Source organism: Manis javanica, chromosome 8 (assembly GCF_040802235.1).
Source record: "Manis javanica isolate MJ-LG chromosome 8, MJ_LKY, whole genome shotgun sequence".
Lineage (NCBI taxonomy): Eukaryota > Metazoa > Chordata > Mammalia > Pholidota > Manidae > Manis > Manis javanica.
The window spans coordinates 14,451,305-14,477,409 of record NC_133163.1 but is presented as its reverse complement, the minus strand read 5'-3'; the positions used below and the strand labels follow the sequence as shown (position 1 = coordinate 14,477,409).

Here is a 26,105-nt window from a genome sequence, read left to right as displayed (position 1 = left end):
AGCTCTGAGATGATCCTTTTCATTCCTTCAGTATGGTGACTGGTGCCCGGAGCCATTGCTTATCCCAACCACTCCTCTCATCCAGCTCCTTGTTGGCTTTTGGGGTGTGTGGGGATGGGGGGAAGGGTACTTGTGTGGTAATGGATTAAATCCTGGAAGAGGAAAGTCTTACAGTTAGGAAAGTTATCCTATTCTATCCTCAGGATCTGTGGGGGGGTGGGGGGCGGCTAGCAAAAAAAAAACACCAATTTTACTGTTTGACAACTTCCACGTGGCAGACACATTGGTCTTCACAAGCTCTATGGTGCATGGTGGGAGGCCTGCTGACACCTCTTTAGATCAGAGCTGAAATTCTCCCGAGATCCACAGGTGAGCCAAGCCTTGGGCTGCAAATTTGTGTATGTGCAAAAGGCATGTGATTTCCCACCAAAAAGGAAGCAGGCATAAGGGTGGGTACAATAAATGCAGCTGAGAACCTAAAACCGGACTGTAAAAAACAGCACACACACCCTAGTGCAGGTAAGAAATATAAATGACTTTACTGCTCAGCATTTGCATATGGAGACGCAGTGCACACAATACTACGTGGCATTTTTCTTCAATTATGCAACTCAGTAATTTTTATTGCAACTGGAAGACAATACATCACAGAAACTTTATGGTAGGTCTGGGGAAAAGTGTTATTTACAATAAATGATGAAATAGTTTGTCTTTGGCAATATGATTACATGTGAAGAATGCGAAATGCAAGTATGGGTGCTTCCAAAGCAACACCCTCAGGTCCCTAAAGTTCGGCTGATTGTGCCTGCCTCCACACTGCTCCTCTAGGTAACACAAACACAACTGACCACCACTTTCTTTCTTTTTACGGTTCTCCCTTTCTATTCATGATGTTGGCAGTTTCATACAGAAAATACAGAAGAAAAAAAAAAACTGGCGGTTGAAAAATTATTACTCTAGTAAATGATAATTTGGCCATGTAGGTCTAATGGCCAGCAAAGGTCAGACAACCCTAAGCATTGATAGATCATAAACCTCTTGGTCTTCTGATTGCTTTATCACTGTTATAACTTTTTTTCCCTGTAAAACAAAAGCAAAACTTAGAATTGTTACAGAATCAGAATATAAAAAAAAGTACAAGTGTATATAATGCTTCCCAGACACACATGATACTTTTTTCCTCCATGACAGTATAAGTAGTGAGTGTGAATGACACAGCATGAAACTGGTTACTGATCAACTATGAGCTTCAGTGGTCTCCACATACATACTCGAGAAATGCTTAATGTTTGAATAACTGAAATTGTGCTAAGTGTCATCTAAAAAAGGGGGATTTGGGGAACTCAGGCCACAGTAATGAAAGGACAAAATGCAATTTCTAGGTTTGACAGGTTCACCATATCGAAGTCTTTGAGAATCCAATATGGAATATCAATTATTTGCAAAAGGTTGGGAAGGCTGTTCTCAACTTTTGCAAATGAAACAGTGGAAAACACTATTGTATATATGCCAAATAAAGTCTTGATTTCAAGGTTAACAAAATGAACAGGAAGGGTACTTGTGAACATATCACAGTAAGTCAGAAGTGATCTTTCACCTAGGTCTGATTTCAAAAGCTTGACAGACAGCAAAAGGCAGCACCATGGACACATTGGTTTCGGCCATTAAAAGATGGATCGTTTTGAAAATCGCCTTTTCCTTTCTTACTTTTTGGTCAGTGAAGCTAGCACTTGTTTGCTGAACTGTGGAAGAATTGCAAGGTCACACGCATTATTCATGATAAAGCAACTGAGCTGACGAGTCTGTGCTTAATTCAAGAAAAACCAGTAGGAGAGAGAGAACCAGGAGATAGCCACCATCACTGGTGCTCTCAAAGGAAGAGGGGTTAACAGATGAATTCACAAAAGTAGTTGGGTCTATACAGAACACTGAATGCCATGTGTAAATCCCCAAGAGACTCCGGAAACAGGAACACCACACAATGTATATACTTCGATTTACACATTCCGTTACAAAGGAAAAAAAAGACACCATTACAACTTTGTAACTGTGTTAACTGCAATATAAACCAAAGTCCCAAGTTTGGCAGGTAACTAAATGAGGGTTATCACTTAGGTTATATAGCAAAAGTGTTGATGTATATTATATATAGTAGTATAAATAATAAAAAAGTATTATTTAAATTAGATCACAGTGCTGGATTATGTGCATAACAGTGTTTGATATAGTAGTGGAGGGCTGGGACCTACGACACTAAGGATTTAACTGTCAACACTGGTAAGTCACAATCAAGAGGGGACACAGAGTTCAAATGTGTTCTTTTGGTGGCAAAAATCCTGAAGATGAAAAGGAAAATACCTCTCTACAGAAACACAAAAATAAGTTGCAACATCTGGGCAGCTGTGATCCACCAGAAAGAAACAAGTCTCAACCTGAATCAAGTTTAAAGGGAAAGAGAAGTCACGTTGAATTTAATCCAATCCCATATGGAAAACCCTCCTCCCGTGCAGGTCACTTGTACATTGCTCTGATTCCTTCTCCCAGAGCCCCTCGATGAAAGGCTAAGAGCCCACACAGGCGGCACGGAGTAACTGAGTCTCAGTTGGTAGCGCTTGGCACTGGGCAATCCTGTTGTGTCTCGTGACTGGGCTGGGCACAGAAGCCATGTGGATGGTTTTCATTCTACAAGACCCAGCCTGAAGGAAGGAAGGCCATTCAGTGCAAGGCCTCTTGCAGAATCCCGTGGGTAACCGCCGTGCCCAGCAGGGAGACCCACTGAATGCCTCTACAATGAAAGATCACCTCTTGGAAAAAGTGCCTGACATGTCCCTTCTTAAAAACTCAGCCCCAAGACTGAAATCCGCCAGTCACCTTGGCCACGGTTTTCTCAAACCACCATCTAAATGTGGGTTAGGTTCATTTTAGTTTCAGAGAGACAGCTTTACCAAAGAACTCTTTTAAAAGTATATTGATTAGAAAGGGGAAGGAAGTAGGAGCTTATAGTATATTATAAGGCTGGGAAAAATCTATGATGCAAACCCTTTCCATGTAATACTAGATAAAAGACAATTATAGTAGCATAAAAATAACTGTCTGTGTATCATTTAAGAAAAAAGAGCTACAGTCTCTTTCTCTTAAATGTGTCTGAGGGCCAACAGCAACTGTAGATGTCAAGGTGCTGATGTATTCATGGTTGTTTTCCAAAGCATCTTTAAATATTGCTATAGTTCACGGCTTCCCCTCCCCCCACCCCATGTGAGTATGTGAGATACTGGAATGACACATGAAACACCACTTCTCCCAGCAGGAGAAATGAGAGCAAAAACATGCCACACCCCTTAGCGGTGTTCAGGCGATCTGTCAGACTAATGGATACATATGCTAGTTTGGAAGCTAAAAGAACACCTGACGTTTGGGAAGGAATTCCAAGACTAAAGTGAGTTACACTTGAGCAAAATACTCTTTCACAAAGAGGTTTGTGCTTAAATTCTCTACTGCTCTTGGAGGAGGAGGGGGGAGAGCGGGTGCCTCCTGCCCCTTGGCTTGGCAAGGACACGGACAACCCCGTTCTGCAATGAATTCACTACAAACGGCCACATACACATCGATAACTTTTTTTCTCAACAATCAAAATACAAAGTTAAACACAATTGAGCCATTGTTTTGGTTATGCATAATGTGTATGCCTCCAAAAACAGAAGAAAAATAGAAAAAAGTACCCTCACTAAAGTTTCCCCTATAAGTCTCCCTGGGGCCCCCAAGAAGATGCCGAGGGAGACTCAGGAAAATAACACTTAGAAAGCTGCCCGATGAGGTATTTATGCAAAAAGAGTGGTTCTGGAGTTAAGAACACACTTTTATAAGATATCTATTTCTCAAAGAGATCAGAAAAGTAAATCACACACATTGCATTTTATTTTTTTCTAAGAGGCCTTTGCCCCCTTAGAAAAATGAAACGAGGGGAGACAGCCCACTGTGGGGGGTTTTCACTGGAAGAAGTCCCCTGCCAGAAACGGTCCTGAATGCTTGCCTCTGCCTTTCAGGAGGGAAGTCTGGACTTTATCCTGGGGGTTGGAGGGGCGGGGTGCTGGGGGACTGAGGCAGGGGGTGGGGTGTCTTTTGGGTCTTCAGGTGACAAGGGCATCCGCTATTTGGGGAGATGGATGGAACAGAGTCCTTAAAAGATACATCCTTTCCCATCTACAACCTGAACAGATATGCGGATAAGTGTTCAGGTTAAGGTAAGGACCAACATCTGCTGCCGGGTGTAGTCTTTTTCAGGATCTGTCATCAGCAACCCGGGAACGCTAAGCACTGAGTGCGCGCTAGTTAATCCCCGCTGTCCTGGCTGATGGAGCATCTGACAGCGGCTGGTGAGGGGAGGTAAGCTCCACGGTGGCCCACAACTGCCCCGTTCCCATGCCCCTGTTCCCTCCCTGTCCCTCAGCATCTTCTCCTGACACTGGCTGTGGGGGTGTCACTGGCTGTTTGTGTTTCAAACTTCCCTCCATTTGGGTGGAAGCTCATATTCTTTAAGAGATTTCTTTGGATTCCCCCAAATAATTTTCTTTCAAAGATAACAGGAGTTTCTGGTCTGCGCGACACCATCCGGTTGTCCAGGGTCAGCTCTCACATCCAGGTGGGCTGCATTCCCGGTTGGCTGGTGGGCCGAGTGGTAGAGGTGGCCGGCCCCTCCCTCTGAGATGCGTCACAGGAAAACGTCAGGGGCTGGCCCTCCCAACACCCGCGTCACTTCCTCCTTCCTGCGCACCCTACCTCGCACCCTCATCCCATAAGGCCCATTAGCATGCTTCCCCTTCTCCTGGCAAATTTGCATAATTTATTCACTGCCTTTTTTCCTAGGAACAAATCACCTAATGGTTTTCTCAAGTCAGCGTCCCATAATTCTCTTGATTCTATCATACACACTCACTACTGAATTTGCCCTCAAGTTATTGCGTCATGGTAAACACGTACAGACAAAGAGAAAGGACACACTTTTCAACAGAGAATCAGAGGGGGTCGGGGCTGAAGTGCAGACAAGGCAGTACAGAGCTCCACCATCCAGGCCCTACCAGAACATGAAGATTTTTATATTGCAAAGTAAGATCCCCAACAGTCAGAATTTGTCCCTGAAGAAGGTTAAACCTTAAACACCTGCTTCAAAAAAACCAAAATAATCAGAAAAACAACAAAGAAAAAAATTAAAGAAAGAAGAAAAAAAAGAAAAAGAAAAAAGAAAACCAAAAGAACCTCTAAGCCTAAGGGCTTAAAAATTAGAGGCATAGCCTTTTCTCTATTTTCTATATTTATATGAAAATAATTCATGCTTCATGCTAAATACATTATTTACCTTACAAGAACTTTGTTATTTTTGAATAAAAAAAAGTTTCCGTTTTTTGTGATTTTTTTTTTCTTTCTTTTTTTCAAAGGAATCCATGCACTGTGGATCAGAAATTTCTGCTGGCTACACTGGCTGAATGTGGAAATCACTGATTTTTGCAAACATGAATCCTGACTGACATTAATTGCAAACTCCATTTTGAGGGCAGTATAGGAGTTTTAATCTTTCCTTTTTTTTTTTTTTTTTTTTTGCTGTATTTTACTTTTGTTTGTCCATCAATATGCCTCAATCTTTAAAAAATACACAATACTAACGGCAGGTTCTGTAGCTTTTGTTTTTGTTTTTTCACTTGGATCAAATAGTTTGGACAGACAGAAAAAGATTTATACCATTCTTTCCTTCCTGAACAGCTCTTTTATTTCTTGGACTTGGTGTTCACCTGGGCAGTTAAGACATAGCTTGTTTTCTGCATCAGTTTTTCTCTTGGAAGTGTGTGTGTGTGTACTCATGTGCATGTGTGTGTGTGTGTGCAGGGCCAACCTTCAGGCTTATGGCTTGTGAACATTCTCTGAATTTAATCTATAACAGAATGCAATGTTTAGCAGCATCACTAAAACCTGATGGATTTTTTTCTAGTTAGTCACTGACACTTGGTGAAAATGAATGGTCCAGTGTCCACCTTGTAAGATGTTATTAGGCTTCACAGTTAAGAAGCACAAAGGACTGGAGACCACCCACCCTTCCTCTGCATGCTTTGTGGCAATGCCAAGGGTTTTCCTGGCACAGTTTGATGCCCAGTGCTACAAGCTTGGGTCTGGTCTTTTCCAGCTGCCTTACGTGCATTCACTCAGTGAACCCAACTGGGTGGACAATGCTGACCTTCTTCTAAACCTAAGGGTTGGGCCTGATTGATGAACGCTTTGCACTTGCTTGTACCTTCTAGGTGCCGAATGTGTATTCCTGTGGCATTATCGTTGACATCCTTGTGGATTCAGCCACGTGTTTTCTGACAAGCTGGAGGAGGAAGCAATGGTAATTTTGGCTTTTTCGGTTTTGTCTTCAGATAATGAAAAGCTTTTGTAAAACAGCTGAGTGTCAATATGAGTTCTATGGCTTCAATCTCCTTTAAAAATAAAATTCTTAAGGGTCCAAAACAAAGGAAGGGGGCAAATTAAAAAAGAAAAAGAAAAAAAAAGGAAAGAAAAGAGAGAAAACCAAACCAAAAAGGAAAAAAATAATAAATTGCTGATATTGCCACAAATCATTAGAAATCTCCTGACATGCTGAAACCAAATGGCCAAAAGTTCAAAACAAATCAGTGACTTGTTTTTAATTTTTTGTGGTTTCCTTTTGCTCTTTCTGCCCCTTTGCCGTCCGATTGGTGATGTTATTCAAACAGGACCGAATCCCTGCCAAGTGCAGGAGCGACCCGGCAGCCTCTTTCATCTCCTCGTCATCACTCTCGGGGGGCTTTTCCGTGCGTCTCTTTTTGAGGGGCAGCGTGTCGCTGGGGACCTTCCTCGCCTTGGCGAAGTGCTGGCGCTTCTTGTGCTGGGACACGCAGCCGCTGTCCCCCAGAGCATCCTTGGCCTCTTTGGGGCTGGGCTTCCTGTCCTCCTCCTCCGGCTCGCTGTGGCTCTCGTGGCTCTGGAAGCTCCCCTCGCTGCCCTCCTGGCTCCCCTTGGTGGCAAACTCATAGTGGTCGTCGGCCGAGGAGGAGGAGGCCGAGTCACTGGCGGGCGAGGTGCTCCTGGCGTTGGAGGACTTGGCACTGCTGTAATTGTGATCCTCCTTGGGGTCTCCACTGACCACCGGGGAGCCGCAGGGCTCGCTCTCAGTCCGCATCCGGCAGCTGGTGAGGCCGTTCCTGCTGCCAGGGTCACAGGGAGGGATGGGAGACAAAGAGAGGACACAGATTAAACCCCTTCTCTTGAGACACTGGCAGCCCCCTGCCTTCATGTATCACATCCTTTGACGTTCAACTGAGAAATTTGGTAACCTCGGGGTAATATGTGGCTCTGCTTTGAAAATAGGGTCCTATATCCTGACACTCCATCTTCCCTGCTTATCTCCCCATCACTGGCGTTTTCACTCAATTTGTGCTGCTGTGACATCAAAACACTTCTTGGAAGTGACAGTCGTGGGAATGCAATCTCTTATATCAAACCATAAATATCAAGCTGGGCTTCGTTTCGCATACCTGCCAACACTGTACACACCGCCACATGATGTTGGCTGGGTACTTCAGAGAAAAGGCCCGCTCTCTTCTAAAGTTGCTACATTAGGAGCCTTTTGTCAGAAGGCTAACTTGGGTCTTCAGCCAGAAGAGATACCTGCCACGTGGTGACAGCTATTCACTCCCGCCTCCCTCCCTCCTTCATTCACTCTGAAAATATTCACTGAACACCTAATATAAACTCAAGACCTTAGGAGGGTCCTGGGAGAGGCACCTGAGGTGGAATCAGATACAGACACTGTCACAAAGACGCTTACCGTCAAACAGAGAGAAGTTATGGTTAGAGTACAGATGAGGGAGCAGTAATCCCCATTTATGAACTTACCACCTGCCAGGCGCTCAGTGATGTCTGCAGAGATGACTGTGTTTATAAAGTGGATATCAGTATGTTTATTTCAACAGACACCAGAAGAAGGTTCTGGAGAGGTTTTGTGATTCTTAAAACCATACAGTTAAAAAGCAACAGGGTTGGGATTGGAACCAAAGTCTGACTCTCCAGCTGGAACACTGCGCTCCATCGTCAAACCAATTCTCACTCTTTTCTGATTTTTTTGTAACCACGACCTCTGCTGTATGTTCCATCAGGACCCTGTAACACTCATTCATGCCTCTGACTATTCTCGTATCTTGATGTCTAGACAATGAACTGACCTCCCTCATGCTTCCTTACTGATAAAGCGGCAGCAGTAACTACATCCACTTGCCGGGGTTGAGAGGGTAAGGGTGTGAGTGAATGCCTGCAGATGCCTGGAACACAGTAGGTGCTAGGAAGAGGCAGTGATCAGGGATGAATACTCATGGGAGGGAAGGGTGACTTACAGATGGAGGGGAGAGAGGGAGGTCACGAGGAAAGGTCTGTGGAAGACAGTGCATCTGACTTGGGACATGAGGGCTATGGGTTTTGGGCAAGGAGGAGAGATGCTCTGTTGCACCATGCCAGCCCCACTTTCTGCAAGCCCATCCACCCGATGACACAGTTCTAGATGTGGGAACAGAAGCACACTTTCCCTTCCTACCCAAGCCCAACTGTCAGCGCCCACTGAAAGCATGTCCCACCATCTTTACACTGTATGATGACTTGTTCGGTGTCTGTGCTTCCCAATAGAGTATTAACTCCATAAGACAGGATCCAGTCACTGATGTGTCCCCAGCAACTAGCATGTGCCAGGCACAGATGGAATAGTGTGGCAGACAGCATGAAGTTTGGGAAGCTAACTGTGGGTCTCCGTCAACACACCTTATCAGACACTCCCTGAGCATGGGCACAAGGGGAGAGGTTATGAGGATGGGCCCAGCAATGAGATGCAGTTGCTAGCCCTTACCCTTTCTCTCTCGCCACCCCTGTGGGCCCTGAGGCTCAGCGAGACCCTCGTTTGCAGCCTACAGAGTAAGTAAAAGGGAAGCAGAGTCTTTGGTATAAATGTTGTAGAAGGAGGTCAAGCCACGTAGTCTCTCTTCTGGTGGCCAGCACCTACGGCGCTCTGCTAGACTTAAGTTGGAGGCGAGGACTCCTACTATGATGTGATGTGCACCAGCAAGATGCACATGGGCCACTACCAAAATTCAGCCCTCACAAAATGCCTCCAGATTATCACGAAAAACCTACAGCCTACCACGTGTGCATTTGCACAGTGATGTCATAGCAGTGTCAGGAAAAGTCCTAGATTGTGTCTTGCACTCTATGGTCCCAGATCCATAGGACCTCCCACCACCAGTCCATCTGTAAACAGCATGGCTTTGAAGATAGACAGACTTCTTTCCTCATCCTAGCACTGTCTGTAGTGACGGTCACAGGCTCCTTGTCTGCTCTACACAGCAGTGTGATGATAAAATGGAAACTTCTGAGCACAGAAGATGGTTCTTAGTGGGAGAATTCTGACTTGGTCTCCTCTCTTGCTGTCAGACTGCTCACTGAGGCTTCCTGCTGTTACGACATGCCTACCCTGAGCAGTCTAGTCTGGTGTGCTTTCTATTCTGGGTCAAGAGGCTTCTGGGAATGCGGCATAAAGTGAGAATGAAGAGGCCCTGAGAGGGAAATTCCTCTTGGGCTTGCCTGTAAACATAGCCCCTGAGCTTTGGGGAATGGCCTCTGTGACATCTATTTTCTGCAGACTCCGTTTCTTGGCTCTGTCCCGGGTGAATGAAAGTGGCTAGGTAAAGATTACTTTCCAACTCAAATATGAAACTCAATAGATGTAACTAACTATACAGATAGTTAGCAATAGTTCTTGAAGCCAGTGACAATGGAAGTCTCATATAATGGTTCCCTTGATCTTTCCTGTTGTAGGTAACTAGCGTAAAATCCAAAAATAATTAGTCTACTGAACTAGCTTAAGACAGTTTCAGAGTGGAATGCAAAGCACTTGGCTGAGTAAACTGGGCTATGGCTGGCTTTTAGAAAATCAATTCAGTTCTGAATCCCTATTTTTTAAACAACATGAGGTTTAAGATTCACTTCACGTACCACAATTAAGCAAAATATGATACCTCTCTGAGCATACATGGAATAGGAGAGGAAGAGAAGTAAGAAATGAGTACTGCAAAAAGCTAATGCTTAGATAAAAGAAATTTTTTAAATAAAATGTTTGGGGTGGGAAGTGGGAGAAATACACTAGAGTGAAAGCAGTGATACAGTATTTATTTCCATACTGTTACAAGAAAGGTTCTGAGTCCGAGAACTTCTCTTTTCTTAAGGGGGATAAGCAAGCATTAGAGAGGTGCTAAACATACATGAGAACCAGCTGAGACTTCTTTTTTAAAGAGATCACCGGGATTAAAGGAGAAAAGAAAAGAAAATCACTTCCACAGCCCACAAATTCAATGCTGTATGGGTCTCCAGTTTCAGGCATGTAAACAGTGATTTCGGAGTCCACGCCCTGGAACACTGGCCTAGTTCAGCCATTTTACAGATAAACAGAAACTCAGGGAGCCTTGAGACTTGTCCAAAAGGGTCCAGCTAATTCTCAGATGATTCAAGCAGGAATTTAGAATGTCTCCCTGTCACCCCCAGAGGAGGAAGTTTACTGGGATGAAGACCGGAAACCAATATACCCGTTGCCAATACTTCCGGATGAAAACAGGAACACAGACATAACTTCAGGGAGTTAAAATTAAAATACAGATGTATCTCTCTCTCATGTGATAATACTAACTTTCCCTGAGATTTTATTTTAGCACGGCCTCATAATCCATAAAGTATATACAATCTCAGCAGGAGTGACAAGCTCCTCCAATTATTAATAATTTGATACAATGTTGTTCATGATGGTTTCAAGCCAGCTGCACAGACTTGGTGTCAAACACATCCAACTGCAAGGGTTGTCATTACAGAGCACCACCAAATACCTAAAAGAAGAAACCAGTCATCCTAAACATACTGGAAGGTGAAATTTCTAGCCATCACCTCGAAAATCATTCATTAAAAATGACCATGCAATACATCTGAAATGCCTGCAATTTTCCAGTTTTGGCTGAATTTATATGTAACATGACTCACAATTATCATGTTAGCATAAATTAAAGCCATCTGATTTTACTAGGTCTCAACAAAACCGTGTGTTACTAATCTCAAATAAAAACCTGGTATTCATTCTCTCCTCAAATGGATGGGAAATAGCGAACATAAACGGTGAGAAATCACATTAGTTCAGGCTGAGCACCTGCAATGAATGCTTGCAATTAACAAGTTAGGGTAGAGCTTCTGATTAGATGGCCGTTTGGCTGTTTTCTCTACCAGCCCATCATCTGTTCCATGACAGCAGGATCACACGTCTTGCCTCTACTTCTCACCTATACATTTGGGTTTACTCTGAAACTGATGGCTTCAACCTTAGAGGCTATCATTTAGCCTGAGGGTGTCCTCCCAAGGGATTTACCAGAGAACTCTGATCTTTTACCAAGCATGGGATGAATGGGATTGTACAAGCAGTGCTAGACCAGGGGCTGGTGCCACACTTCTCTCTAAAACCAACGACAGATAGAAAGGCACGGAGGAGATGACCAGAGGCTGCCACTTCCAGCCAGGTGGCGGAGAAGACATTTGGAAGGCATTCTTCTGACTATGATACGAAGGATCCTGGATAAAGTGAAAAATAAGGGGAATCCTAGAGACCCACATGGACACATGTCCCCAAAGAACTTAACATACAAGCTAAAGGGAAAAGTCTGAACTGTGAGCAACAGACAACCAAAAAAGCCAGGGCTTCCCTGGAGCAAACGTCTACTTTAGCACTGAGACAAGAGCTCAAACTTGTGGTGAGGTCGGGGGAGCGGCAGGAAAACTGATTTGGGCAACTCCATGGTTATTGGGGTTCCTTAAAGGGGGTTCAAGTGTCCTCAGGTGTACTGTCCCCCAAGCGACTGGCCGTTTTAAAAGCAAATCCTCTCTTGAAGAGAGTGACCTGAATTTAGGCGACCAGGATTCTCACACATTAAATTTAATCAAATATTCAAGTAGAAGTTTGTAATCTAAAATCACCAAACATACCAGCGAACAGGCCACCAAGAACATATAAATGTAAAAAAGCCATGTATAAGTTAGGATCCTTGAACGATGATGCACTCAGTGAGGTCCTATGGAAAAGTAACTGCCCTTCACAGGCAGAAAGACACTGGGGAGAAAAGCCAGCCTTAACCTCAGCTCCAGATGGAATGGGAAACAAGAAAAGCCTCCCCTGAGAATTTTTCAACACAAGCCTGAAGTCTTGTGGGTATGAGACCAGAATTCTACTCTGTGGACCAAAAGACCTCAAGCTAAATTTAGTTTAAAGTGCCTACTAGAAGAAAATAATAACCCTTTCTGAGAGAACACACTTTAAACTCAGGTCACACAGAATTCCCACAGATAAAATTCCAAGGAACATAGGCTCAAAATCAAAAAAATGATCAAACACAGAAGAAACAAGCCATCATAGCAAGAAACAACAGAAAAAAGAAATTATCGGATCTGAACTGCAAAGCCAGCAGATATTGAAATAAGTAGGAATAGAATGTCAAGTTATATGTAAAGAAGTAAAAGAAGGAATTGAAAAATATCTGAAAGGGTGAATGGTTATTAAAATGAAGCAGGCAAAATGTGGAAAGCATCACACAGAATTTCTGAAGATGAAACACAGAATCCCTGAAATTAAATAACTCAATGAAGATGAAAGAGAAAAATGAGTGAAAAAAAAATCAGTGAATTAGAGGATGGATCTAAAGACAGTATGCAAAATGCAGCAGAGAGAGACAAATGGAAAATACAGAAGAAAGATTAGGCAATATGGAATGCAGTAATAAGATACAGTATAAATCTACTTGGAGTTCCAGACTATAAAGGCAAAATGGGGAAGTTCTAATACCTAAATAGAAAGTGACTGATAATTTTTTAGTTTTGATGAAGGTAGCAATCTTCAGATTTAAAAAGCCAACAAATCCCATGAAGGGTAAATAAAAATATATGTGTATCTAGATAATCGTAGTTAAACTGCAGAGCATTTGAAAAAAGAGATTTAAAAGAAAGAAAACATACTGCCTACAGAGTAGTATCAATTAAGATAAAACAAGTAAAACAGAGGAAGGTGGAGCAATATTCTAAGCGAGAGGAAAAAAATTACTGTCAAACTAAAATTGAATATCCAGTAATAGTATCTTCTGAGAATGAAGGCAACAGAAATATATTTTCATACAAAAAGTCAGGGCATATCAACTATTGACTGGACGGACTGATGATAACAATGACTAAGTGACTTTAAAAAAAAGAAAAGAAAACTGAAATAGAACCAAAATACCAGCAAATGTAACATATCATTTGGGAGGTAGAGAGAATAGGAGTTAAAGCATTCCAAGGGCCTTGTATTGATCAGGAGGTTGAAGATATTGATTAACTTTAAACATTTTAAAATATTTATGTTACAAGTCCTAGGATCTTAAGAGAAGAGAGTCCTAGCATAAGAGAAGAGAAGCAAAATGTGTCACTTCTAAACCATTAGAAGGAAGAAAAAAAGGAATAAAGAGCAGGAGAATCTTGATCAATTTAAAGTAATGCTAGAAAGGAAAAAGAATACAGAAAAAAATTAGGAAGAAAGAAATGCAAAATAAGGTGGTAGAAATAAATCCAAATATGTCATTAAAAATGGGCTAAAAGTCTTCATTAAAAGGTAATGATCATTAACACAGACTTAAAAAAAAGCTGTAAGGTATTTACAAGAGACAAACCCCAAACCAAAAGGATAAACAAAGGTGAAAAGTAAAAGGATGGAAAATGTATTGTGCCGTGTTGTTGTGGCTATATTAAAACCAGATGAGAGAGATTTTTAAGGCAAAATCATTACTACAGATAGAGTCATTAAACATTCATAAAGGTTCAATTCACCAGGAAGATATAACAGTTCTAAACAAGGATATTTCCAATAATCAGCTTCAAATATATGCACCCCAAACTGAAAGAGCTACAACAGTCAGATCCACATTGTAATGGGAGATTTTAATACATCATTCCCTGTATTGATCAAACATTCTCTTTGTCTCTCTCATACACACACACACACTGAATGTTAATATGCAGAAGATTTGATCTAATGGACACACACACAATATGTGCTAATAATGGAGAAGCCATGATTATTTTGAAGCACAGAGTATTTATAAAAACTACACTCACTAGACCATGTAACAAGTCTCCATGGCTTTCAGAGAAGCAGCATCTGACAGATCAATTCTCTGGCCATAACGGACTGCAGTTAGTAATCAGTGTTGAAGAGATAACTATAAAAAAAAAAAAAGAAAGAAAGAAACAACCACCTCATCATAGAATTCAAGATTGAAAACATACGTCTCAAAATACCTATGTGTCAAAGAAATCCAACAAGTTAGAAAATACTTTAATAATGAAAATGAAAGGTATCAACCATATGGGATACAACTAGGCAGAAGATGGAAGGAAAATCTAACTGAAACTTTTATAGAAAAAGAATAAAGGTTTTAGAAGAAAAGAATCCAATCTAGACAAAGGAAAAAAATCTAAAGAAAGGTAATATGAAGAAAAAGCAGAAATTAATGAAGTGCAGAACAGGTACAGAGGAAATAAAAGAAAAACCCAAAAGTTGATTTTCTGAGACAAAAACAAAACTATGGCAAGATTAGGCAAAAAGAGAGATGATAAATGAAATAAGGAATAAAAAAAGGAAACTAACTGCAACATAACTACAACAGATACTTCAAAAGATGACAGATACTTCATGCCAATGTATTTGAAAAGTTAGGTGAAATGGACAAATTCCTGAAGTTACCAAAATGAATTAAAAAACAAAATATAAGCCATACCTATAATCATTTAAAAACTAAATCAATAGTTAAAAATTATCCCATGAAGAAAACACCAGTCCCAGACTCTTTTGCAAGCATGTTCCATCAAGCAATAGATAACTGCAATCTTATCTTACATCCTCTGTTTCAGAGGATGTAAGAGTGAATATTCCTCAATCCATTTTATATGAATAATGTAATTTTGACACTAAAACTAGATAATGATAGCATTAGAGAAACACGGAGAATGGACAAGAATGTAACTTCATACATAAAATATTAGCTTACCAACTCTTAACAATATGTAAAAAATATAATGTATCAATAAGCAAGTTGTGGAAAAAATGGAAGTTCCTATGGCCAGGATCCCCACCTGACCCTAAACTACCTGATGATGTAATTGGCCTGCTGCTAGGCTACTGCTTCCACACCTTTTGTCAATAAGCTATTACTGACTGAGTCACTATATGAAGAGCTCTGCCCAGGGCTCTGGGTGGAGGCAGAGACGGAGGTGGATTACAGACCCGCAGACTGCTGGATGTAGATGTGATTCTAGTGCTTGACCTACTGTGGTGAGAATAAGGCCGAGTATAAACCCTTTTACCCCAAGAATGTTCTGTTTTCATTTTTCGGTCTCACTGAATCCATAGTGAACCTGCCCAGGGCTGATGCCCTCAGATGAGACACAGTATATCCAGAAATAGGGAAATTTATAATGTAATTCACCATAGTAAAACTATCAAAGAAAAATTCAATAATTATCTTAAATGTTGTGAACGTTTTTTCCAATGAAATCCAACAACATTCATAATAAAATATAGCAAACTTGGAATATTAGAAATTTTTGTTATGATAAAAGAGCATTTCCTAAATAATCTACAATGAACACCTATCAATTACGGATCAATAACACAGCTCCCTTTAAAATAAGAAGCAACATAAAAATGTCTACTACCATTACTTTTACCGAGAGATCCTGAATTGTGCAGATGGACAAGAAAAATAAAAGATAAAAGAATTAGAAAGGAAAAACCCACCATAATTTACAGAAGATAAATTATCAGAGTCACTATGGCAGTTTATTTAGCAAAGTTGCTAGAAAAAAATAAATATACAAATAATTAACTCCAGGTGGATTACAGACTTAAATGTGAAAGGAAGAATTTTACAGACAGTGAAATGACCATCCACAAACCTAGAAGTTATCTGCAATGCATACAGCCAATAAAGAATTAATATCCAGAATATTCAAAGAACTGCAAAGATAAGAAAAAGAGAAATAACACAATAGAAAAATGAGCAAAATATTGAACAGGTGGTCCATCAAAGAGAACATTCAAACAGCCAATTAAATATTTGTAAAGTTGTGCAATATCTTTAGTCACAAGGGAAATACAAATTAAAGCACAATGTGATACCATTACATATTCACTGAATTGGCTGAAATAGCAAAGTATGACAACTCTGAATGTCTGTGAAGATGTAGAAGAATGGGAAAATCATACTCTGCTGGTAGGAGTGTAAATAGATACTAACACTTCAGAAAACTATCTCTGGTATTTATTACCTTGTAAAGTTGAGCACGTACATACCCTACCAACCAATTCCACACCTGGACATGCATCTTAAATGAAAATGGAGACATGCACAAGTATTTCCACAGCAACATTACTTATAATAGCAAGAAACTGTTCCTTTTAAAAAAGAATTGTGGTATAGTCACATGTGTAATTATACAGCTATGAAAATGATTTAATTACTCCATGAAGCAAAACAAATAAACTTAATAATGAGTAAAAAAATGCAAGTTAGAGAAGAAGTCATATAGTATTGTTCCAGTTACACAGAACTCAAAACCAAGCAAAACTAAACAACACATTGATTATGGATATCAAAACCACTTTTAAAAGCATGGGAAGAGTAAATACATTTGGGATTGTAGTTATCTTTCAGGGAAGACAGGTGTATTAGTAATGTTTTCATTTTTATGTTGGGTGGTGGAATCATGAGTGTCTTACATTTATATGCATAGTATAACTATAGCAGGTCCAGCAGTCTACGATGTCTGCTCCACCTTGGTTAGCCCTTCCTGAGAAGCATGTGTTTAATAACTCCATGACTTCTGCCTTAGTGATCATCTCCAGGGTATGTGTGTGGGGGCAGAGGGGACAATTTTCTCCCATGAGCTGCAAATGGTCCCCCTAAACTACTGAGATAAATGTGACTCCCTGTTCATTAGATCATAGAACACAAATAGGAATGATCCTAAAACTCTCCTCTAAGAACTGCTTTGCATGTGGCATAGTCCAGAATCACCAGGAGTTCAGAGCATTTTCAGATGTAATAGGAAAAGGCTACCAGGGCTTTCAAAGGCCTTAACTAAGGCCACTGATTTAAAACACAAGAAGCAACTCTAGAACGTTGATCCAAATTCACACAGTAAGATCACTGGTTGTTGTTTAGATGTCTGCACCAGAAAAGCCAGAAGCCAAGACAAAAAGCTGAGACAAGAACTGAATGGGAACTTAAGCACATGCTCTGTCTTCCTGAGATTCTTTTTTCCTGTTCTTTTACATCTATCCTTTCAGTGTTTCCTCCTCCCCACCCTCCACCACAAAGCATAATCTAATACTGAGTTTCAGAATTGCCTTCAAAGACCACAACTTCAGAAGACAAAAACTGACAGGTGGTTGGTCTTTAAAGACAAAACAAAACACAAGAAAGGATTAATGGCAAAACTTCCCTCAAGCTGTGTATGAGACCACCCCTATCTTAATACTGAAGTTGGCTGGTTTCCTCAACACATGTTACAAACATCTTCTCAAGGGGAAAGACAAAGATAGTTGACAAACAGCAGGTCTTAGGCGGATAGATAGGTTTTTCCCGACAACTCTACGACAGGACCTTAATTAAGTATAAATGTTTGTTATTACAGTAAGACTACTAACTCCTGACTTACTTCATGTTCCATGAAAACTGAAGTTTTCACTTGAGGTCCTTAGAAATCTACATAAAAAATCTAAGAAAGGCCTAGATGGTGATTAGATGGAACTTTCATATAATTTTATACCTGGCTGTGGCTCGGACTTGCAGTCCAGACTATTGCCATTGCTACTCAAATGGCTTTGCCTCTGACAGACACTGTCCTGAAGGGGTGTAAGACGCTCACTCTAGGCCTTTTCCTGGGGCTTGGGGCTAAGCTTCAGGAGCACAGAAAGGGGACCTGGGAGGGTCTGTGGAGGGCAGGCTGAATCCATGAGGCTCTCCACATTATTCATTTAATTTTTCTGAAATTCTTTATTGTGGTAAAATACACAAACAAAAAGTACCATCTTAACAAATTTTAAGTGTAAAGTTCAGTAGTATTAAATACATTCACACTCTTATGCTACCCTCACTACCATCCATCTCTAGAATTCTTCATCTTGGAAAACTGAACTCTATACCCAAGGAACAGTAACTCCCCATTCTTCCCACCCCTCAGCCCCTGCAAACACCACTCTACTTCCCGCCTCTATGATTCTGATTAAGTACCTCAAGTAAGTGGAACCATATAGTATTCGTCTTTCTATGACCGGCTTACGTCACTTAATGTAATGTCCTCAAAGTTTATCCATTTTCTAGCATGTGCCAGGATTTCCTTCCTTTTAAAGGCTGAGTACTATTCCATCAGGTGTATATACCACCTTTTGCTTATTTGTTCATGTGCTGATGGACATTTGGTTGCTTACACATACTATTGTGAATCATGCTGCTGCTATGACCACAAATGTGCAAACATCTCTTTAGAACCTGCTTTCAATTCTTTTGGGTACACACCCAGAAGTGGAATTGCTGGACTATATGGTAATTCTATTTTTAATTTTTTGAGGGACAGCCTCATTGTTTTCTACAATGACTGCAACATTTTATATTCTCACCAACAGCGCACAAGCATTCCAATTTTTCCAAATCCCCGTCAACACTTGTAATTTTCTCTTTTTTGATAGTAGCCATCCTACAGTGTGAGGTACTTTCCCACTGTGGTTTTGATTTGCATTTCCCTAATTAGTAATGCTGAGCATCTTTTCATGTGCTTATTGGCCATTTGTATATTTTCTTTGTGGAGAAATGTCTACTAAAGTCCTTGCCTATTTCTGAATCAGGTTGTTTTTCCACATGATTTATTTATCAAACACCTGTAAACTCAGCCAGGCACATGTGTGTTAACCTTAATGGTTCAGAAAGCATATGCTGGTTTTCTCCTGAGAAACCCAGGTACACTTGCCCAAGGTCACATAGCTACAGGATATAGACCCAGGAAACTAGGTTTCCACACATATGCATGAATTTCTGAGCCCAACTACCTTCTGAACGGTGCCCGTCCTGTCCATTTTCTTCCAATCCTCCAGCAAGCTCTGGAAATTTAATTATTTTCTGTCACCTAAATGGTCACTTGGAGTAAAAAGAACCCCAAGGGTTGAAAGCAAGGTGGCCCAGATCCAGGTGAGTTGCTACGGCCTCTCCCTGGGAGACAGCCCATTATGCTATGAATGTAAGAAACCTGGGGCTCCCATTTCCTAAGAGGGCCAGAAATAGTTCTTCCAGAGCCATAATTGTTTGTTCCATTCAGTTAATTCTCTGCATGGAATTTCACTGGGAAAGCAGAAGACACAGGCATAAAACTTTAAGATGTGTGAGCAGTTATTTTGAGGAAAATGTGTCTTGAGGACTCTGCCCAAGCAAATTTAAAAATAAGCAGGTTTCCAATGTCTAAGGACGGGCCAATCTCTGAGGCTATTGAGTAAAAAGTCAACACTGTAAAGTCAATTACACTATTGACAGATACTCTTACAAGGAGATTTCACATGATAATTATATGCAAAGGAACCCAGCAAATACAAGCTGTGTAATGATCAGCTAATAAAAGTAACACTTCATCTATGTCAATAACAGTTTCAGAGTTAAGACAAACAAACATGGCCTTTGCCACTCAGGGCAGGAAAAAAAATCCCTGAAAGACAAATATTTTCACTTAAGGAGAAGTCATTTAGACTCACAGAGAAAGCCTGTCACACAAAACAGAATAGGAAATTGCTCCTTAGTGGGTGCTAATGACTCCAGCCCTCTCTCCAACCTCAGCTGAACTGAGGGGGCGGCTACAAAAACAATGAGCACCCCCAAGACCCCTGGGTCACTGCCAGGGGGTCTGGCAGATGACATTTGCTGTTGTTCTATTCTCGGCTGGACTATTTTCCTTTTAACCTCAACTGAATTTAGGTTCAACTGACACATGACCAAATTTAAAAAAATTTAATTATAATGAATGAGAAAGAGCAAAACAAGACCCACCCCCACCCCCGCCCAAACACTTTTAAATGGTTTTCACATAGACCTTGATTCTGCAAATACCTACATGGCTATGTTTTGTTCATTCTATCTGAAAGCATCTGGGTGCCTACCATTTGCCAGGCATTTGGGACATAAAGAGGGCACAGGTATTATAAGCAATGCCCTTGATCCTACAGAGCTAGCAACACTCTTCTCCCTAATTTCCATTAAACCTGAGGTGGAAGGTGCAGAACTGGGATTTGGATAATGTACTGCTAATTCACAGTAATAAATTTACTGGTCATCTCTATGCAAACGGTCATCTAGTGTCTGTTATTTGTGTTTGGCCATTTTCCTGAAATGATTCTGCACAGAAAGCCTCGGCCACTCATGGAGGTCACTCTGGTGCTTTTGGGGTGGGTGGCTGTTGAGCAAACTGTGCCAATATGAAGCTCTTTTCACTCAGCCCCAAACCCGCTCTTCCATGGCGTCCCATGCACTGGAGCTGGGGCTGGACCATGCAGGCCACATTTCTGCTGCACCGGCTGGCTCTGTGTTAGGTTCAGACCAGAAGGAGGGCCACGGAGAGACTGGGCAGGGGGTAGAGGCAGAGGGGACATGCTCCTCCCTGTGTGTTCCTGTTCCTGTATCGGCCCAGCAAGACCTCTTCAGCTCTGCGGTGGCAGTAGGTTAAACGGTCTAGTGGTTGCTGAGTTCAGTTCACGGTTCTTCCAAACACAACCAGCTTGTACACACTCCCTCAGAGGCAACTAACTGCGCCAGCAGGAGCCTCGTCCTCAGAGATCTGCTGACCCTCCCCTCTGGTTCCTCCTCTGAGCTCAGAGATTCCCAGTCCCAGGCCTCCTCTGAGGCCTGTGTGCCAGCACCTGGGACCATGGGCCCCACCTCTGCCCTTGCCTGAGGGCACGGACCTGCTCCGGACAACTGCTCCCTCCGCCACACCTTCAGCTCACATTCTACCCTTCCAGTTACCTGGTTAGCAACTTTCTACCTGGTTAAGCGTTCTTGAAAGTCTTTCTTTTTGTATACCTCATGTGATTTGTCTCCTGATTGGATCCGAAACCTGTTTCGTGGTCTTTTCTTGCGTAAGGAGCCAAAGTGGGGTGGATGAGTGGCAACGCTTAAAACCAGAAACAAGACTTCATTGTTTTGCTGTAGGGCTTTTTTATCTTCTAACAAGAACATAACCAGTTGGAAAAGGAATCAGTGTTTTAAATAATGCCTCTAAAGGGTACTAATCAGTAATATTTCTGATACTACATTCCATGAGGGTAATAATTGGTCCTGCTGAAGGACAAGCTTGGTCTCAGGCGCCCCCTTCCCCTCTGCCTGGCTCTTCTGCACCCTTCTACAAGGAATGGCTGGGGCTGCCGTGCCAGTCACACTGGAAGGCACCGAAAGAGGCCTCAAGAAAAAAACTGCAACTCTACACTTAGGATCTTCTCATGAATAGAGATTGTTGCTTCATGCAAAATTCGTCTACAGACTCAAAGTCTTTTCGACCCAAATGGTAAACTAGGAGGTGAGGCAGAAAAGATTTTAAGAAAGGATGGAAAACAGAGTATGTCTCTCATAATGTGAGGCAAAGGCATTGATATTTTGGCTTGCCACTTACGAACTCAAGAATTACTGATCTAAGTATAATAAAGAAAGATACTGGAGACACACAAGCAGAAGACCTGCCTCTGTAGTTTGGAAAGTATTAGCCTGTTGGTCAGCAGAAATGGTAAGCGGTTTTGTAATTCTGTTACTATTCTCCTTCCCACTAAGTTCCCTCGTGATCAGGTTCCAGACACAGCGTCCACCCTGATTAGCGACTTCTGTCTTGCAGTAGTGGGCTGGTTTGCTGGAAGACTTAAGACACACGCCAGTGGAGAAGCTCCACATGGCTGATTCACACAAGGAAGTTCCACCTTGCACGTCCCCCAGGCCCCAGCTAACAGCGTTCTGGGCCAGCTTCTTTGGGCGTGCCATACAATGAAAGCAAGACGGCCGTTAGGCATGAACTTGATTGAAAAGTGCAGAAAGCAAGCCAGAGAACTCTGTGGAGGGATGCAGTTCCACGCGACAGTCTTTTCTAGGTGAAAGGTGGGGCCCAGCCCTGTGCAGGGTGAATGCGCCCAACCCCTGTCCATAGCAAGCAAGTCACCGAGGACAGAGAGGGACACAGAGAGAAATTTTACCATGCTGGCTCACTCACCAAAGGCCTATCATAGCCAAAGCATGGAGCTTATGGATGAGTTCAAAGGAAGGATAAAGTCATCGCACGCTGGCGTGGAGGCGAATTCAGCAAAACTCTGCGAAGGTGCCCTTTCTGTGAGGGCCTGGAAGGGTGAGCTTTGCATGTGGGGCTGAGGGCAGTCTACACAGAGCAAACTGGATGGATAGGATGGGCCAACAAACACTGGGTTTGGGGAAGAAATCTGGCTCAAGGAGTTGGGAGGACTGGGGGCATGTCAGGGTGATACGGTGGGAATCAGGTGCTTCTGCAGACAGCTGGACAGGCACATTTTAGGAAATCAGTCTGGCTGTGGTTGATGGGTGGGTGGGAGTGAGCAGAGAGGCAGTGAGGAAAATTGAAGGGGGCATTCACCCTGGCACATGGCAGGGCTCTAAGCAAGCGCAGACCCTAATTCAGGGCTGGCAGAGCTGATGAAAAAGAGGAAAGAAATTTCCAAAGAAAGAGTTAATGTGCTTTGGTAGCCAACTTGATTCTTGAAGCAGGGAACCAATGCCACCTGTTTATTATATACCACTTACCAAAGCACTTTTTGCATTTGATTGTTATTGCAACCCCTCCTAGGATGCAGAGGAGTTACATGGATGAAGGAATGACACCCAGAGAGATCAGACATGCACCCAAAGTCACAGGACTGGTGGGTGACAGGGCTAGTCTAGAGGAAGACCCATTAACCTAAATGTAATGAACAACTTGTCCAGCCGTTCCTTCTACCCACCTTACCCTACACCTCCTCAGAATAAAAAACACCTAATGCAATTTGTCTTCATCTCATCCGCAAAGAGACCAAGATAATTTGATGGCCAGAGAAGGCGAAGCTGGCCCTTGGGTCCCTGGGAGTTATTTTAACTTTTTTGCACACTCAGATCAGGTTTATCATCTTCACTGCTCAGTGGTAGGTCTTCGCCATCCCCTCAGCGGCCCAGGGGGGAACACCATGCCCTTCCCCCTCCGCAGCAGGCTCTGCCCAGCGAGCAGCTCCCTTACCTCACGGCCGCCGTCATTCCAATGGGGGTGATTGGCAAGGGCCGGACACCGGGAAACAGCCCTCGGCTCAGAACCCGAGCTCCGTTTTGTATCACTCCTGGAGGAACTGGAAAAGCAAAAAGGAGAAAAACACCAGGTATGAATTCAACTGTGAAGATGACTGCTCTGAGTCAGAAATTTTGGATACATCAGAGAGACAGGGAAAGCAAGTGACGGAGAGAGCGAAGCACAGAGAATAAGCTGAGACAGGAAATGCACTCATGGAGACGGAGACAGGAAAACACCAAGAGACCAAGAAAGATAGGAAGATGCCAACGCCTCAAGAAAGAAACTTGGTCAGACCAATAGCTTATAATCAAATGATTGATGCCTTGGTTAAAAAAAAAAAAAGGCTGAGTTTTACAAAGTGGGTTTCAAACATTATTTTCTTGTACTTATGAAATATAACCATTATCTCTAGTGCAAACCCTAAGAAGATCTCAAAGAAATGCCGACACAAGCTGACAGTGGACACGCAAGCACTTCCCCAGGCTTCTTTGGGCATGGCCGGCCACTGACAGCATCTTTCTATTTCTCCTTAATCCAACAAGGGCAAAAGAGCTCAGATACACACACAACAGCAAAGCTGATTCTATGATGGCACCTCTGTGCTCACTGCAGGGACCTGCACAAGGACCCTGGCTGCCTGAGGAAAGGCCCCCTCAGCATGGCTGGAGGCAAGGATGACGTGGGCTCTGGCTGCCTCAGAATCACACAGAGCCCACCTGGAGGACCCCACTTCCTCTCTCTTGGGATCCTTCCATGAACAAACCTCCAGAGGGTCCGCTCGTCACCCCACCTTCTCCCAAACACACTCACCCCTGGAGCAAGCCTAAGTGAGTCTTTTCGCCAGTGACCATCAGGTTCTGACCACTTTCCACACAAACTCACAGTGGCCTCCCAGCAGTTTGAGGGAAACCGTGGGCAAATCCTGAGAGTTGATCTTTTTTGACCTCCTGAACAGCAGTTTCCTTTGGTTCAAGCTAAGACTCTTATTGCACTACCAACATTCCTCCACGAGTCTGTGGGACCAGGTGTGCATCATGATAAAAACCCTGACGGGGGTCTTGTACACCTGGGTTTTCATCTTACATCTGCCTTGAGACTTCGAGAAAGGTAACGAAATCTCTTTCCCTCTCTGCACGGTGTTCTCTAAGACCCCTTCTGCCGCCAGCGTCCTAAGAGATGCCAGAGCTCTGGCTGTGTTCATGTAGGCCCCAGCACAGTCTCATCCAGAGACAAGGTGGATAAATGTGCTTTCTCAAAACTAGCACCATACCAAAAAGGCTCCAGGAAATTGCACATTTGAAAATAAAAACGAGTCTGGATATTAAGTTTTTAAAGCCAGCATTACCTGTGTAGAATAAATACTTTTTACAAAACACACACATACCTTTTATTCCTAGAATTTTTAGGTCTCTAAGAGCAGGTATAACTAAATATTCCAAACCTTAAATCAGAGGTCTTTCATGTAGGATGAACGTCCATTCTTGGATAGAGGGATGATGTTATAGACTACTTCCTTGAGCATTCTGTAGCTCTTGCTAATATTTTTGCCATTTCTTTTCCAGGTTTGTGTAGGACCCTCATTATTGAGTTTTACAAGAAGCTAGTACCTGAAGTCAGGATAACCAGTGCAGTCAGGTGCTTCAGAATCTCCCCTAGTCTCTGACTGTATTTAATTCTAAGAGGAGGCTGAACTAGATCAGGAACTAGCTGTCCCTTACTATCAGCCTGACTTCAGGTAACAGGTCATATGAGGCAGGAGACTCACCGAGTATCTTAAAAACATGAAAGCTATTACAATGTGATCTTGTAGCTATTTACCATTTTTGGCTCAGCTGATGAGTTCTCTTTAAGGAAGAGTATCTACAATTTATATGACCTCATGTACATTACCTGATTTCAAGACTTCTTACAAAGCTATAAGACAGTGTGGTATTGGGGTAAGGACAGGCCAATGGAACAAAAGAGAATCCAGAAATAGACCCACATGTATATGGTCAACTGATGTTTGACAAAGGTATCAAGACAGCAGAATATGGGAAAGGAAGTTAGAACAACTGGAGACCTATTTGGAAAAAAATGAACCTCGATCCTTACCTCATACCATCTGAGAGAATTAGTTAGAAATGGATCGTAGACCTATATGGTAGAACTAAAATTATAAAACTTCTAGAAGAATATATAGGAGAAAAATACCAGTTAATTCCCAAGGACAGACTTATGCAAAAAGTGGTAGTGCTCTGTGGAGTTCGCAGACAGGTGCTTCTGGTTGTGTGAAAAGACAGCCTTTTTGTTTGTTTGTCTCTTCTGGGGATTATGGGAAAGGGTTTTTCAATTATTCTGCTCTGTGCTACTCTTGTCAAGATGGTCAGATAACCACGGGCTCCGTTTAATTCTGATAATATTACCTAATGTACCAGTCATGAGGGATCTCTAATCTAGAGCAGCAAGAGAATCTGAAATAATGGACTACCCAATAAAATAACTTAAATATTTAACAGCTGTACCACCATTATAATTCTTGCCAGTAGAAATTATTACAATCTCTATACAGATTTTATCAATTAATGGATTAAATTACCCAGTATCTGCCTATGTATTAGATGAAGGGGACGCAAGGTCACCACAGTTAAGCGGGA

The 26,105-nt window shown here is 42.2% G+C and overlaps 1 protein-coding gene across 8 annotated transcripts in view; it reads right to left on the bottom strand.

Moving 5' to 3' along the window:
- Window positions 1–591: 591 nt before the first annotated feature.
- The window catches only part of FOXN3 (forkhead box N3), a 427,318-nt gene continuing 401,804 nt past the window's right edge, over window positions 592–26,105 (bottom strand). For 5 of the 8 annotated variants that reach the window (XM_036991754.2, XM_073241996.1, XM_073241998.1 and 2 more), the window contains 2 exons: window positions 23,422–23,527; window positions 592–7,214 (listed from right to left, as the gene is read on the bottom strand). In XM_036991754.2, the coding sequence (XP_036847649.1) occupies window positions 6,674–7,214; window positions 23,422–23,527 (647 nt within the window). In that variant the 3' untranslated portion in view covers window positions 592–6,673. The remainder of the gene's footprint in view (window positions 7,215–23,421; window positions 23,528–26,105) is intronic. The other 3 variants (XM_073242000.1, XM_073241999.1, XM_073242002.1) reach the window with 1 other exon arrangement.